At 47.9% G+C, this 13,629-nt stretch overlaps 1 protein-coding gene across 1 annotated transcript; it reads left to right on the plus strand.

The window, feature by feature from the left end:
* The first annotated feature begins 1,154 nt into the window (after positions 1–1,154).
* Positions 1,155–2,135, plus strand: LOC139787646 (olfactory receptor 6F1-like). The gene has a single exon (XM_071726906.1). The coding sequence runs from the start codon at positions 1,155–1,157 to the stop codon at positions 2,133–2,135; it is 981 nt and encodes a 326-aa protein (XP_071583007.1).
* Positions 2,136–13,629: the final 11,494 nt, after the last annotated feature.

Raw genomic sequence — 13,629 nt, forward strand, 5'->3', positions numbered from 1 at the left:
GGAGAGCCTCTGGGTCACCCAGGGGACTAATGACTTAAGCGCTTTGGCTTTGTTTCAAATCCACTGTGTCTTCCCCTCCCCCTCCTCCTCTTGCGTTTTGAATTCTCCTAGTTTTGGAGTCATCTGCTCTGATCATTTCTATGTCTGGAAACAAATGTGAAGATGAAGGGAAAATTGTTAGTCTTCATTGAATATATTTTTCTGGTGCTTCCTTCCGTTGGATGCATGATTTGTCTTAAAAAAACATAAGTCATTAATAAATCAGAGATTTGAGACTTGAATTGTGAGTTTCATCTACTTCCCTGCAGCTACCAGTGAGAACTTGTTTTCCCAAGGCTCTCCATATGCTCAGTGGAGACAAGAGAAAAATCTAGAGGCTGGATTCTCCCAACCTATAACTGGCACACAAAAGAAAGGCTGCAAATCTCTTCCAGCATTTCAGTTGGGACATTTGATAGTAATAAGAAAGCTCTTTGGAAGCACCTGCACCTCAGTGCAAACAGATGTCAGATGAGACTGTGTGACAAACTATGTGGAACCATAGGAAATACCAATCATTGTTTAGAGTGAAGAAGAGGACAAGTCATACTTAGTCCCTATCACAGCCTGTCCTCCCCTTTTCTGAAGAAACAGAGAGCAAGAAGTTGTGGAAGAAAGGCACATATTTCCAGAAGAGATACTTGATATTCCATTTTTATAAAATCACCAGTTTCCCAGGGATCCCTAGTCCAAAAAGGCAAGTACTGAAAAACAGAAACAATAGCTTTCAGCATAGAGATTTGATTTGAATGGATTTGATGATTTAGTGTTTGTGCAACAGAAGAGATGGGTTTGGCACACAGGTGTGACACATGTTTGGAATAGGTCTGAGTGAATTTTGATTTTCTCAGAGGCTGGGTGAATTAACTAGAAGCCTTTAGAAATCCTTAAATTTTTAATGAGTGTTTGAAGACAACAAAAAACTCTGAGGACTCTTAGCTGTGATATGAAACAGAAAAGAAAAAAAGCTGTGAGAAATGCTTGAAGGACTCTCTGACTCTGCTGTTTAGGAAGACTGCAAGAAGGAAAGTTAGAAATTTTATTCCAGGTTGTGGAATTATCACACACAGTTTTTTGCTATTTTTCTGTTTCAACAGGATGAACTGAAATCCAGCATGGGATCCGAAAATGAAACTGCAGTTATTGAGTTCATCCTAGAGGGTTTCTCAGGAATTGATCAGAGGCTACAGCTATTTCTCTCTCTGGTCCTTCCATTCATGTACCTGACAACAGTGCTGGGGAACACAGCCATCATTCTCCTGGTGTGTATGGATCACCACCTGCAAACCCCCATGTACTTTTTCATCGGCAATCTGTCCTTTCTGGAAATCTGGTTTACATCTTGTACAAACATCAAACTGCTTGTGATCCTGGGTTCTGGTAGGAGAACAATCTCACTAAGTGCCTGCTTTGCCCAGTCCTATTTCTATTTTGCCCTGGGCACTATAGAGTTCATTCTACTTGTTGTCGTGTCCTTTGACCGCTATCTTGCCATCTGCCAGCCTCTGCATTATGCTGCCATCATGAAGCCTCAGCTCTGCATCCAGCTGGCTGGTGCTGCTTGGTTCATGGGCTTCACACTCTTAAGTTACCATCTGGTCCTCCTTTACAAGTTGACATTCTGTGGCTTGAAAAAGATCCACCATTTTTTTTGTGACAGCTCTCCCTTATTCAAGCTGTCCTGCTCTGACACCAGCTTGCTTTGGAAAACAGACTCGTTTTTTTTATCATTTATTGTGCTGAGATCTTTATGTTTAACATTGGCGTTTTACATGTGCATCATTTCCTGTATTCTACGACTTCCATCAGACTCAGGGAGAAAAAAAGCTTTTGCCACCTGTTCTTCCCATCTCACCACCTTGGCCATTGTATATGGGAGTTGCATTGCTCTCCATGTGTGTCCTTCAGAAGGCGATTCCTTGGAATCCAGTAGAATTGTAGCCTTGCTGAACACTGTCCTATACCCATTCTTAAATCCATTCATCTACAGTCTTAGAAACAAGATTGTGATCCTGGCCCTAAAGAAAGCCTTTGCCCATGCAACAACACAGATTTTCTCCTTCTCAGTTTGCATTTCTGGGCAGCAGTTCCAATGATCTGCTCTGTCATCTCTTAGATAATACCACTGAATATGTATGCAATGTCCTAACATGGCTGCCTCAGGAGACTTATGTTCTTGTTGTTTTGTGTTGGGTTAAGAAGCTCACCAGCAAGTGAGAATACAAATTATAGGCTCCTGAAAGAATGAACATCTCATCCTAGTTCTTTCTAGGATGAAGCAACATCTGAGGCCAGGAGGGGCCTAAGGCAGACAACAGTCACATCACTGGATTTGTGACAAATCCTGAAATTTTAGAGCATTAGGGAGCATTTCCTGAAGTACCATGGAAAACTCTCAAAACCATAAAGCTGTGGACGGGCCAGGATGCTGTCCCAGCAGCTTGTATGCAGGAGAAAGCAGGAACAGAGCTCCCCAGGAAAACTTCATCTTAGCATTTCCCCACAGCAATCGGTAAGGAGCTCAGGAGCTCACAACCAGGCAAGCTGAGGAGCAGCTTACTGAGGCAGAGGCTTCCGCGTCTCCCTGAAGGGCTTCAATCCTTCTGCTTTGCCGCTGGACTGTGCCTTCCAGTCTGGCATTTTCCATGGAAAGGCTTAAAAAGGAACAAAGGTCTTGTTACAGAAATCCACCAGAGCAGCACTTCTTAAAGAGCAGCAGGAGAAAAACCCCACGAAAGCATCTCCAAAATCATCTCTTAACTTGCTGTGATGCACTGAGGCTGTGCTGCGGTTTTCACACAACCCCAGACAGTGACAGACACCCTGGTTCACCCTGTCAGTCTCTCACCACTGCACATGCTCTTCCAGCTGGTTTCCTGTAGCCCTGGTCTCAGAAGATGATGTCTGGAGGTCTTGCAGCTTTTGGGCCTTACCTCTCTGTTCCCTTTCCCAGTTATCGAAGGTAACCATACAGTAATGAATACGATGCTCATATTGAAGCTGTTGCTCATCATGTTCCTAACACTGTAAAAACACAGCAGGAATCCACTTCAGTCAGCAGAGCTTTTATACAGAGCTGTCAGCAAGGACTGCCCATTTCAGCACATACCTGCTACCCAGAGAAAGAACTATCATCAGTTCAAATACCTTCAAACTTCTATTCCTACTAGCAAATGAACACATCTCTGGGATGTGCCGGAGTTTGTTTAGGAATTCTGGGACAACTTCATATACCTTGGTTTTAGCCTCAGAAGGTCCCTCAGAAGGAGGCCCAAAACAGAAACAGAAATTAACACCAAAACATTGCTAAGAGTCTTCAACACCGCAAATGGTGTATACTGTATCTGTCTTTTTACTTTGTCAGTCTCATAGTTAAAAACTTTTTCTCTTAAATTAGATCCTTGTTCCTCTCTTCCACCAGGAAAACTTTCTTCTTAGTAGAACTTGCTTCTTAGCTTGCGTCTTCCAGCAGCTGGTGGAGTAAACGGATTTCACTCTGGAGCTGGGCCAATGCCTCCTGTGTGGACAGAGTCAGAGCCATAGAACCACAGAGTCATTAAGGCTGGAAAAGACCTCTGGGATCCTCCAGTCCAACTGGGAAACCAACACAACCATGCCTACTAAACTATGTCCCAAAAATGGAAATACTGTGCTCCACTCTCCCCTGAGGTGTTACACAGGACTCTAGACCCCCTCTGCCCAGCCCTGCCCCATACGCCCAACACCAACAGGATACCTGCCCTATTCCCCTCATGAATGCCCTCAGAAAAAAAACTTCTCAAACACTTCCTGACATGGCCAAACACACACGTGTTTTGCAGAGGCAGGGAAAGCATCAAAAGTCATCAAATTTCAAGGTTTCTTGCATCAGCTTTCTCTTACAAAGAGAAAGACCAGGCGTGTTTAATCACGCGCACCTGCCTGTTACAGAAAAATCTCCCTCTTCCCTTCAATCTGCATTTTGCATGGGGAAAAAATAAGCATTTGACGGCATTGTTTGTTTGCACAGCACAGCAGGAACAACACTCGTCAAAACTGAAGCACACCAGCTGGAAACAAAGCAGCAGTACAGTAAATAGCCAGCATCGTGGAAAGGATTTTTCCCCATCCTAAGACGACTGTACCACAACCTTCCTCTGCAGGACTCTGCCATGGCCGTTAGTCACTTTCTGGTTACTTTTCTTTACCTTACTATATAATGCAATTTACTCATCTCATTTACCAGTCCAGACTCTAATTCAAAATGTTTGGATGATTCCTCCAGAAAGAAATTAAAAAAAAAAAATCTGGAAAGAGCAGAAATAACCATCTGCTTTACCATCCTCTGACAGCTGGAAAAAGATTTTTTTCTGCCTAAAGACGAAGGAGGGTTTTGCTGAGCTTTCTTTTACAAGGCCTTCTCCATGGAAATCTGAAGCAGCAGAAAGAAATGCCTGAGGTCCTGAATCTCAGCCCTGCTTTTGTGCAGAAGAGAGAAACACTGCCCTGAGAAACACTTCCCCACTTCAGCCCAGCTTCATTTCAGCTACAGCAAGCTCTCAGGTGCTCCTGGATCTTCCTCCTATCCTCCCCGGCCTCACCATGGCAACCTCCATGTCCTTCACAGAAAATACCTCAGAATCCAAGGGAGAAGGCCCCAGAAAACTGACAGCTTTCTCCTTCTCTGCTGCCACAGCTGGAATACAACCTACGCAGAAGGGAAGAAGGGAGACACTCAGTCTTTTTATTTCACTCTGCTGCTCCCCATCCCTCAAGCCCTTCATCCAGAAGATCTGCAGTGGTTCTGGTGCTGAAGGCCAAACAAAGAAGTGAGTGTTAGCCAAGGGTTTCTTCACCCCCAGCCCCATCACAGCATTTCCTTTACATTGCTACCTCCTCTTGCCAGCAGAAGGGGCTGTACACAACAGCTGACACAGCTGCAAGCATCACCCAGCACACCTTTGGGGAACACTCAAGGCACTCCAGTCCTTCCTTCTCCTCTCCATCTACACATTTTGGTCAGATTGCTACAGGGAAACATAGGACAAAAGCAAGAAGGGCCGTTACTGCATATAGCACCATTTGCAATCCAGCACCACTACTTTAGGTCTCAGAGAAGGGTCAAAAAGGCACAGAAGCTGCTTTCCTACTTTGCCATTTGTCAACAGGATTCTCAGGCCAGGTTAATATTTGCAGCCTCAGAAGTCGGTCACTTTTTTAGTTCATGTGCTGTGGATCAATATTCATAGAGGAAGTATCTGGATCTTGATCATTTCTCTCATCGGTGTTGTCTCTGCATGTTGTGGTGGGTACTTCAGGGTTCCCATTGAATAAGTAATTTGTTACAGAGCCACTAATGGCATTTCTCACTTGTATAGGTACTGCCACTGTCACCTGTTTTTTGCATTGTTCAGTTGATTTCCCCTGAAAGAGATAAAACAAAAATCTGGAGAGAGCAGAAATAAGCATTTGCTTGCCATCCACTGAAAGGTTGAATAACTTTTCTTGTGGAAGACAGAAGAGAAACTTTGCTGAGCTTTCTTTTACAAGGCCTTTCTCAGAAAGTGCCTCAGAGTCCCAGGGAAAAGCCCAGAGAAAATCATCTTTCTCCACTTCTTCCAGAGGTGGCAGGGGATCTACACACCAGGGAAGAAAGGGGAAAAAAAATCACTGTTTGTATTACACTCTGCTGCTCCCCAGCTTTATGTTTGAGGCTTTTCTTTAGTAACTTGTGATTCTAGAACCATGGCTATCATCTGAAAGCACAAGGAATAAAAAAAACCCATGTGAACAGGGCTGGTCAGATCCTGGCAGACCTCTGCCTGGGCTAGCACCCAGCCCTGCACCAGCTCTTGGCCACCCTGGAGCCCTGTTACCAGTGCTTGCCTCCCTGGTCCCACAGGTCTGCATCTCGGAGCACCGTGAGCTACGTAAACTGGGGCATTTCCAGAGCCTGGGAGAGCTGGTGGGACATATCCTCTGCTGTGCATCCAACAGCTGGATTGTCTGCTCTACAGCTGCAGAGGCTCTTCAACAGATCTTTGAGCTGCTGCAGCAAGAGCATAGGGCAGGTTTTCAGCAAAGAGCCTATGGGTCCCCAGCTGTTGGGTGTTTCCTCCCCTCTCGTGAAGGTTGGACACCAGCAGCATACGAAAAAAAACACCATTGGCCTCAGCAAGGTAAGGAGCTCCTCCCTTTCTCCTCTTTCTGGGAGAGAAATGGCATAGCTGGAGGCTGGCATGAGCCAAGGGGACACCGAGTGGGACTGGCTTGGCCTCACTCTCCCTGCTGAGAGGGTTCCTGCTGTCCCCAAGCAGGGACTGTGCCAGGGTGGCCTTGCAGTTCCCCAGCAGCAGCTCCAGCCCTCCTGGCCACCAGCCAGCCCTGGGCCTCTGGAGGGCCACGGGCCTTCCTCCCTCACCCTGAAGGAGACCCTCCCTCCTCTACCTCCTCCCTGCAGGGACTGCAGCCTTGCTGCAGCTTTTCTGCAGGCAGTGCTGGGTGCCTCTTGCCAGGGCTGCTGGCACAGCCCAGCTGAGCAGCACAAGAAGGGACTGAGCATGACATCTCTTCCCTCCTTCTTTTCTCCCCGTAGGCATTTGGACATTACCTCCAGGCCTCAGAGGGGACGGGCCTGATCCTTGCAGCCATTGCAGCCCTGACAGATTCCAGCATCTATGAGAAGCAGGTGGCCTGCAGCATGCTGGACATGGCCATCAGAACCCTTGCCCTGTGGCTGGTGGATGTAAGTGCTGCCCATGGGACTTTTCTGGCTTTTTTCTCCCCTCCCAAATCCCAGCGTCTTGGGCACCTGATGTAGGAAACAGGTGCCAGGACTTGCCCAGGAAATGAGCCAGGCCGGTGCTCAGTCTCACCTGTGCCCAGTTAGTGTTAAAAACGTTTGACTCATTTTAACGATAACAAAACTTTTATTGTAAATGAGAGAGATATATATGCAAAGCAGCGCGCTGGGCGACCGAGGCAGCACACCTCTGCCAACGGTTCGCGCCTTGGATAAGGTAAACCAGTCCTTTTATACTTTCGGTAACCCCCTCCCTCTTAGTCCTTTATTAGTTTCTGATTGGAGGCTGTTTCGCGCTCTCTCTCTTTGTATTGGTCCCTGGTCCGCAGGTTCTGTCCTGTTGCTAAGGGAAGAGCTTCTTTGTTCTATCTCTGCAGACTTGCCTCGTGGTCTTCGACATGCCCCAACATGTTTTCCCACAAACAACCCGAACACAAACCCCGATCCTATGATTACAAACTACACCCAATTAAACATTCTAGGGAAGGATCCCTTCAACAAAACAATGAAGTAAAATTTTCGACTAGTATTTATTACAATTCCCCCCTTTTAATTTTTATTGTTTTGTTGTCAGGACCTCAAAGGAAGAAAACTGCATCAGACCCCAGGGGAGCCAGCATAGCATACCGGACAAGGTGGTTGTGGTTCATAGATACAAGCTGAGGGCCAAACGCTGCACATTCCCAAAGAGCAAAATAATAGTGTCCAGGATAGGCACCAACCAGGCAACCAAGGTCATAACCCCAAAAATACTGGAAACCTCCTCATGTCTCCACTTGTAGTACCTCTCTGCCTTCCCATCGGCCGATTCTTTGGAAAGAACGCCGGGGTTGTTGTTATCTTCTCGGCAGCAGATGGTATTCTTCGGGAGACAGGAGGCCTCGTGCAGTGCCGCGGGGGAAGACCTGGAATGTCACTAGTTAGGTTCCATCCCAGACACAACTAGGTGCAACTAGGGAGCATGCGACAAACGATCAGATCCCTCAGAGTGCATGCAAAAGAACCACAACCAGGAGAGTTACAGAGTATTTATATGGCGGTGTTACAAGTTAGCTTTAATTTTAATCCTTCCCCGGGAGCTGCCGTCCACGAATTGGCAGTGATAGAACCTTTTATTCTACTGGTGTGAGTCCACCCTCGTTCAGCAGTTCGAATCGCAGTATCTGTGGTAAAAAGAACAAGAAAAGGGCCCTCCCGGGCAGGGGTTAAGGAGCTGTCTTTAAACAATCATGTGAGAGGGTTGACTCAAGTTCCCTATACAGGAATTGAGCAGGATTCTGCAAGTTGGTAACTTCCAATCGCAATTTAGGGGAGTTCCTGCTGCAAAATATTTCTCTAGTTATGTGGAGTATATAATTCTCCTCCCAGAGTAACTTTTGCAGCTTCCTCCACTAACAAGGCTGTAGCTACTACAGCCTGTAAACAATTGGGCCACCCGCGGCTCACAGGATCAAGTAGCTTAGAAAAATAGCCCACAGGTTTCCGAGAATCTGCCCACATCTGTGTAAGTACTCCATATGCTGTTCCATCATGTATATTGACAAACAAATAAAAAGATTTCCTAATATCAGGTAAACTGAGGACTGGGGCATTAATCAAATCCTCTTTAATGTTATGTAAATACTTATCATCATCAGAAGTCCACTTCAGCAACCCATTCTTCTTTTCATCTGCTGAAGTTAGGACCAGTAATTTGATATTCAACTGTTGTCCTTTTATTTCTAAACCAATTCCCAACATAATCATCAAATCCCTCCCCAACAGGTTATATTCAGCTTCAGGCACCAGTAAGAAAGTGCCTGTGGAAATCTGGTTGTTTAATCTAATTTCCACATTTTTTGATTAAGGGTACCGCAAAGGGTTCTCCCTTTTGAGCTTCTCTCAGAAGCTCATCCAGACCCTTATCATGCCAATCCTCAATTTCTCCCAACTTTTTCCTAATATCACTCCAGGATTTCGCCACAAAGTGAGTTTTTAGTAAAGCCTGCCCTAAGGGAAACTTCCTCATGTCTCAACATGATTCCCAATGGGCTATCAGGGGGAATATCAGGGAGACATTCATACCCCCTCTGAATACTGGGAGGATCCTCCAACATGAGTTTATTCCACCCTTGGCCCATCTTCCAGGTGCTTTCTGTCACTCAGCCCAAACACTTCCCTCCGTTCGTGGCCCAGCCCCTCGCGGGACGTGGGAACCGCACTACAAGAAGGTCCGCACTCGCTCCGCCCTTCAGGACGTCTCACTCACTCAAATCTCAATCAGGCGCACCGTGGGCACCGGCTCCCCTACACCCGGGGGAACCAGCTCTTCCTGGATAGAAGTTAAAACCCCGCAACCGGAGGGTAACCCCCCGTTGGCCAGAAGAGGAACCCGACAACCGGAATGTGACCCCTCCCCCTTTTGGCCGGAGGAGGAACCCAGCAACCGGAAGGTGACCACCCCCCCGTTTGGCCGCAAGGAAAAAAAAAAAAAACCTCGTGGTTGGAGAAAAACAAAACAAAACAAACAACTAACAAGCAGACACCGAAAAACAAACAACTGACAAGCAGACACCGAAAAACAAACAACTAACAAGCAGACACCGAAAAACAAGCGTCCCTGACCGCGTGGAAAGACCAGGATCAAAGAAGCTTCATCCCCAGCCGCGAAAATCCCGCGGCCAGAGGCATACCCTCCCTGATCTCGTGGACGAGATCAGAGGAAACCCTCCCTAGCCGCGATAATCCCGCGACCAGAGGAAAACCATCCCCAGCCACGAAAATCCCGCGGCCAGAGGAAAACCATCCCCAGCCACGAAAACCTCGCAGCCAGAGGTACACCCTCCCTGATCTCGTGGACGAGATCAGAGGAAACCCTCCCTAGCCGCGTTAATCCCGCGGCCAGAGGAAAACCATCCCCAGCCACGAAAACCTCGCGGCCAGAGGAAAACCATCCCCAGCCACGAAAACCTCGCAGCCAGAGGTACACCCTCCCTGATCTCGTGGACGAGATCAGAGGAAACCCTCCCTAGCCGCGTTAATCCCGCGGCCAGAGGAAAACCATCCCCAGCCACGAAAACCTCGCGGCCAGAGGAAAACCATCCCCAGCCACGAAAACCTCGCGGCCAGAGGCACACCCTCCCTGATCTCGTGCACAAGATCAGAGGAAACCCTCCCTAGCCGCGATAATCCCGCGGCCAGAGGAAAACCATCCCCAGCCACGAAAACCTCGCGGCCAGAGGTACACTACACCATCCCCGGGGGAAATCGCTTAATACTCACTTGTCTCCTGTTAATCTGTTATCCGGATCTTCGTGCAAAAACAAAACAGAACAAAACAAAAAGTACGGGGGAATTCTAAATTATTCCTTTACTTATATATCTCTCTCTCCTCGGTAAGATCCCTGCCGTCTATGGCACGGAGCTAGACTCCAGGTCCATCCGCAAAAGTGCGGATGGGGCGCCTACCCAGTAGAAAAGCTCCACAGCATAGAGTTCCAGGATCCGAGTCACGGCACCAACTTGTTATAAACGTTTGACTCATTTTAACGATAACAAAACTTTTATTGTAAATGAGAGAGATATATATGCAAAGCAGCGCGCTGGGCGACCGAGGCAGCACACCTCTGCCAACGGTTCGCGCCTTGGATAAGGTAAACCAGTCCTTTTATACTTTCGGTAACCCCCTCCCTCTTAGTCCTTTATTAGTTTCTGATTGGAGGCTGTTTCGCGCTCTCTCTCTTTGTATTGGTCCCTGGTCCGCAGGTTCTGTCCTGTTGCTAAGGGAAGAGCTTCTTTGTTCTATCTCTGCAGACTTGCCTCGTGGTCTTCGACATGCCCCAACATGTTTTCCCACAAACAACCCGAACACAAACCCCGATCCTATGATTACAAACTACACCCAATTAAACATTCTAGGGAAGGATCCCTTCAACAAAACAATAAAGTAAAATTTTCGACTAGTATTTATTACAGTTAGGGCTGGGCCCACTGCCCTAACTGGGCACAGGTGAGACTGAGCACCGGCCTGGCTCATTGCCTTGCTCCGATCCTGCTCAGGAATGAGCTGCCTGGCTACACCCAGCCTCACCTTTTATTGGCTCTAGGTCTTGAGCATGCTCAGTGGGCCCAGCCCTAACTGGGCACAGGTGAGACTGAGCACCGGCCTGGCTCATTTCCTGGGCAAGTCCTGGCACCTGTTTCCTACAACCTGAAGCCATCTGAAGGCAGCAGAGAGGGATGGGCAGAGCAGCAGTTCCAGTGGCAGCTGAGGAGATGAGGTGCATCCACAGCACCGTGGAGAGGATGCAGAGACAGCGCGGCGCAGCCTGAAATCCCTGCTTTGGCTGCTGAGTGAGCAGTGCCCCGAGGGACCGGTCAGGAGTCTGCTGAGGATCAGTCCATTATGTGACAAGTATGAGCCCCAAGAGCCCTGGGGACTTGCTGCATCCATCTCTTGGACACAGCAGGGTGTCCGAGGCATCCCTGCTAACAGAGCACTCTGTCTTCCAGTGCCGCCCTGGCCATGTGGGAGGTGATGCTGTCCCTGGCCAGCACTTCCGAGATGATCCTGGACAGACTGCTCAGTGTGATCCAGGGCTGGAGAGCAGGCTGCCGTGTCTCAGCTGTGAGTGACCAGAGCAGGTCTTGCTCAGGTTCAGGGCTGTTCCTGGCTGCCCAGAAAACCAGACACAACCCCTGCTGCCCGCCCCAAACAACCCCCTCCTCCAGGACTTCGGGACACATCTCCCTGTTCTGCCCATGTGGCTGGCCCATGCTGCTGGGCCTCCCCAGGCACGAAGATGAAGCCTGCCCCTGTCTGGGCAGAACTCTGCTTCCCCTCTGCTTGCACTCCCACAAACCCTGGGCCAGGGGCCAGAGTTGGGTGCCAGAGGGTCACTGTGCTGGCTGGCCCAGGGGGGGCTTGTGGGGCCACCCTGAAGCAGGAGGGGAGCCCTCAGGGCTGCTGGGCGGTGGCCTGGCAGAAGGGTCACAGCCTCCATCGCTGTCTCTGTGGGCCGGGACGGTGCCTGAGCCACAGCCCACATGCACTCCAGGGGCTTTGGCAGTGCAACAGCAGTTGGCGGAGTCAGGCGGACCTGTGTTGGCAGCCTGGGGCTGGAGCATGGGGGTGACGTGGTGGCTTGGGCCTCGCTGAGAGGAAGGAGGTGGCTGTCAGCAGAGAGAAGGGTGGCTGAGCAGGGGCCACAGCGCCTTTGCTGTCCTGCCCTCCCTGCCCTCCCTCGGCCCCCGCAGGCAGGAGGGGTGGCAGCGATGCCGGCAGTGCCTCCCAGGGAGCCGGGCAGGAGGCTGGTGCTCAGCACACGGCATTTGTGCCAGGCTGCTCCTCCACTGCTCCAGCAGCACAGAAATAAATTCTCTGCTTGACACAGGCAAAAGAAATATGGGCCTGTGGCCTGCTGTGCAGAGTGCTGAGGTGCCTGAAGGATCCTAGCACAGACATCAGGATGGAGACCTTACTCCTCCTCAGAAATGGGCTGAGTGCCCTGAAGAGGAAGGAGGCCAGCCCCTATGGTCTGCTGTTGGCGACGAGGCTCCCACCCCTCTTTGGTGAGCTTAAGTTGCAACGCTATGGGGTGAGCAGCAAAATCAGCTTAGATTAGCACAACAGAATATACACTGTAGTGTTTTCAAGGTACAGAAACTGTGGATGTCTTGTTTCTTGTTCCCCTAAGCCTTGTTGTTACACAAAGAACAGTTATATTTGCATCTTTCACAATGCTGAAGGCAGATACATTATTAGTACTCTCAAAATGGTGTTAGCAAAATACTTTATAAAAGTTAGGTTAGCAAACAGTTTATAAAAGTTGGGTTAGTAAACACTTAATAGTTATTCAAATAATTATTTAACATGAATTCACAAACACACATATATTACAATTTCCCCCTTTTCTGTTTTTAGACTCATTTTGTGAATTTTATTTTAATCAGCCTCTCCCTCAGAGTTTGAGGATACGTAACACCAGTTGCACCTATACCTACAAGCTTCACATTTACATGGATCACTCTTGTCATGTAGATACCATTCACAGGAGCATGAATCGATATCATCTTCTTCTTCTTCCTGATATTCTTCATCTGTATTCACCACTAACAACCTAGGAGTTTCATTTTGCACTTTTTTGACTGCTGATCAGGCAAATTAGGCATTAAACATGGTATAATTAACACCCCCCCCAATAATCCCCAACACCACAATACAAATTTTTACCAACCAATCACCTCCCAGTAATTTGTTCCAAATTCCTTCCAAATTAATTCCTTTCCAGGTTTTAACTGGAATGTGTGCAGTTTTCTTCATTTCCTGTACCAGGTCATGTACAGCTTTTCCTTCATCATCTATTTCCAAGCAGCAATTAGTTGGATTGTATTTCCCCCACACACACTTCCTTCTTGTGCTAACAAATAATCTAAAGCTAAGCGATTCTGATATAAAAAGGTTCTCATTTGCGTATTCTGTTTCTCAATTAGCTCTAAAGCATCCCCTGTTTTATTTACAACAATTTCTACTACAGCTTGTAACCTAATGATTCTATTGAGCATATAGATTGGAGTTTGATATCCATACACAGCATCCTCAGCCCATGTGGCCAGATCATAATATGCAATGATTCTTTCAGGAGGCCATTCATCATTGTTCCAGTCACCTATCTGTAATTCATGTTTGGTTCATTGCTTCCTTAGTTCTCCAGCCTCTGCATATACTTGTACCCCAAGGTGTTCTCCCTTACATATAGGTAACAGGAAAAAACTGGGTCTGATTGTCCCTAAAACACAAGACCCTGACCAATTTTTTGGTAAGAATGCAA

Source organism: Heliangelus exortis, chromosome 27, assembly GCF_036169615.1.
Source record: "Heliangelus exortis chromosome 27, bHelExo1.hap1, whole genome shotgun sequence".
In the NCBI taxonomy this organism is placed as follows: Eukaryota; Metazoa; Chordata; class Aves; order Apodiformes; family Trochilidae; genus Heliangelus; species Heliangelus exortis.

Bases quoted from the DNA above. Each gene is read 5' to 3' on its own strand.
- LOC139787646 (XM_071726906.1), top strand. From the start codon at position 1,155: ATGGGATCCGAAAATGAAACTGCAGTTATTGAGTTCATCCTAGAGGGT.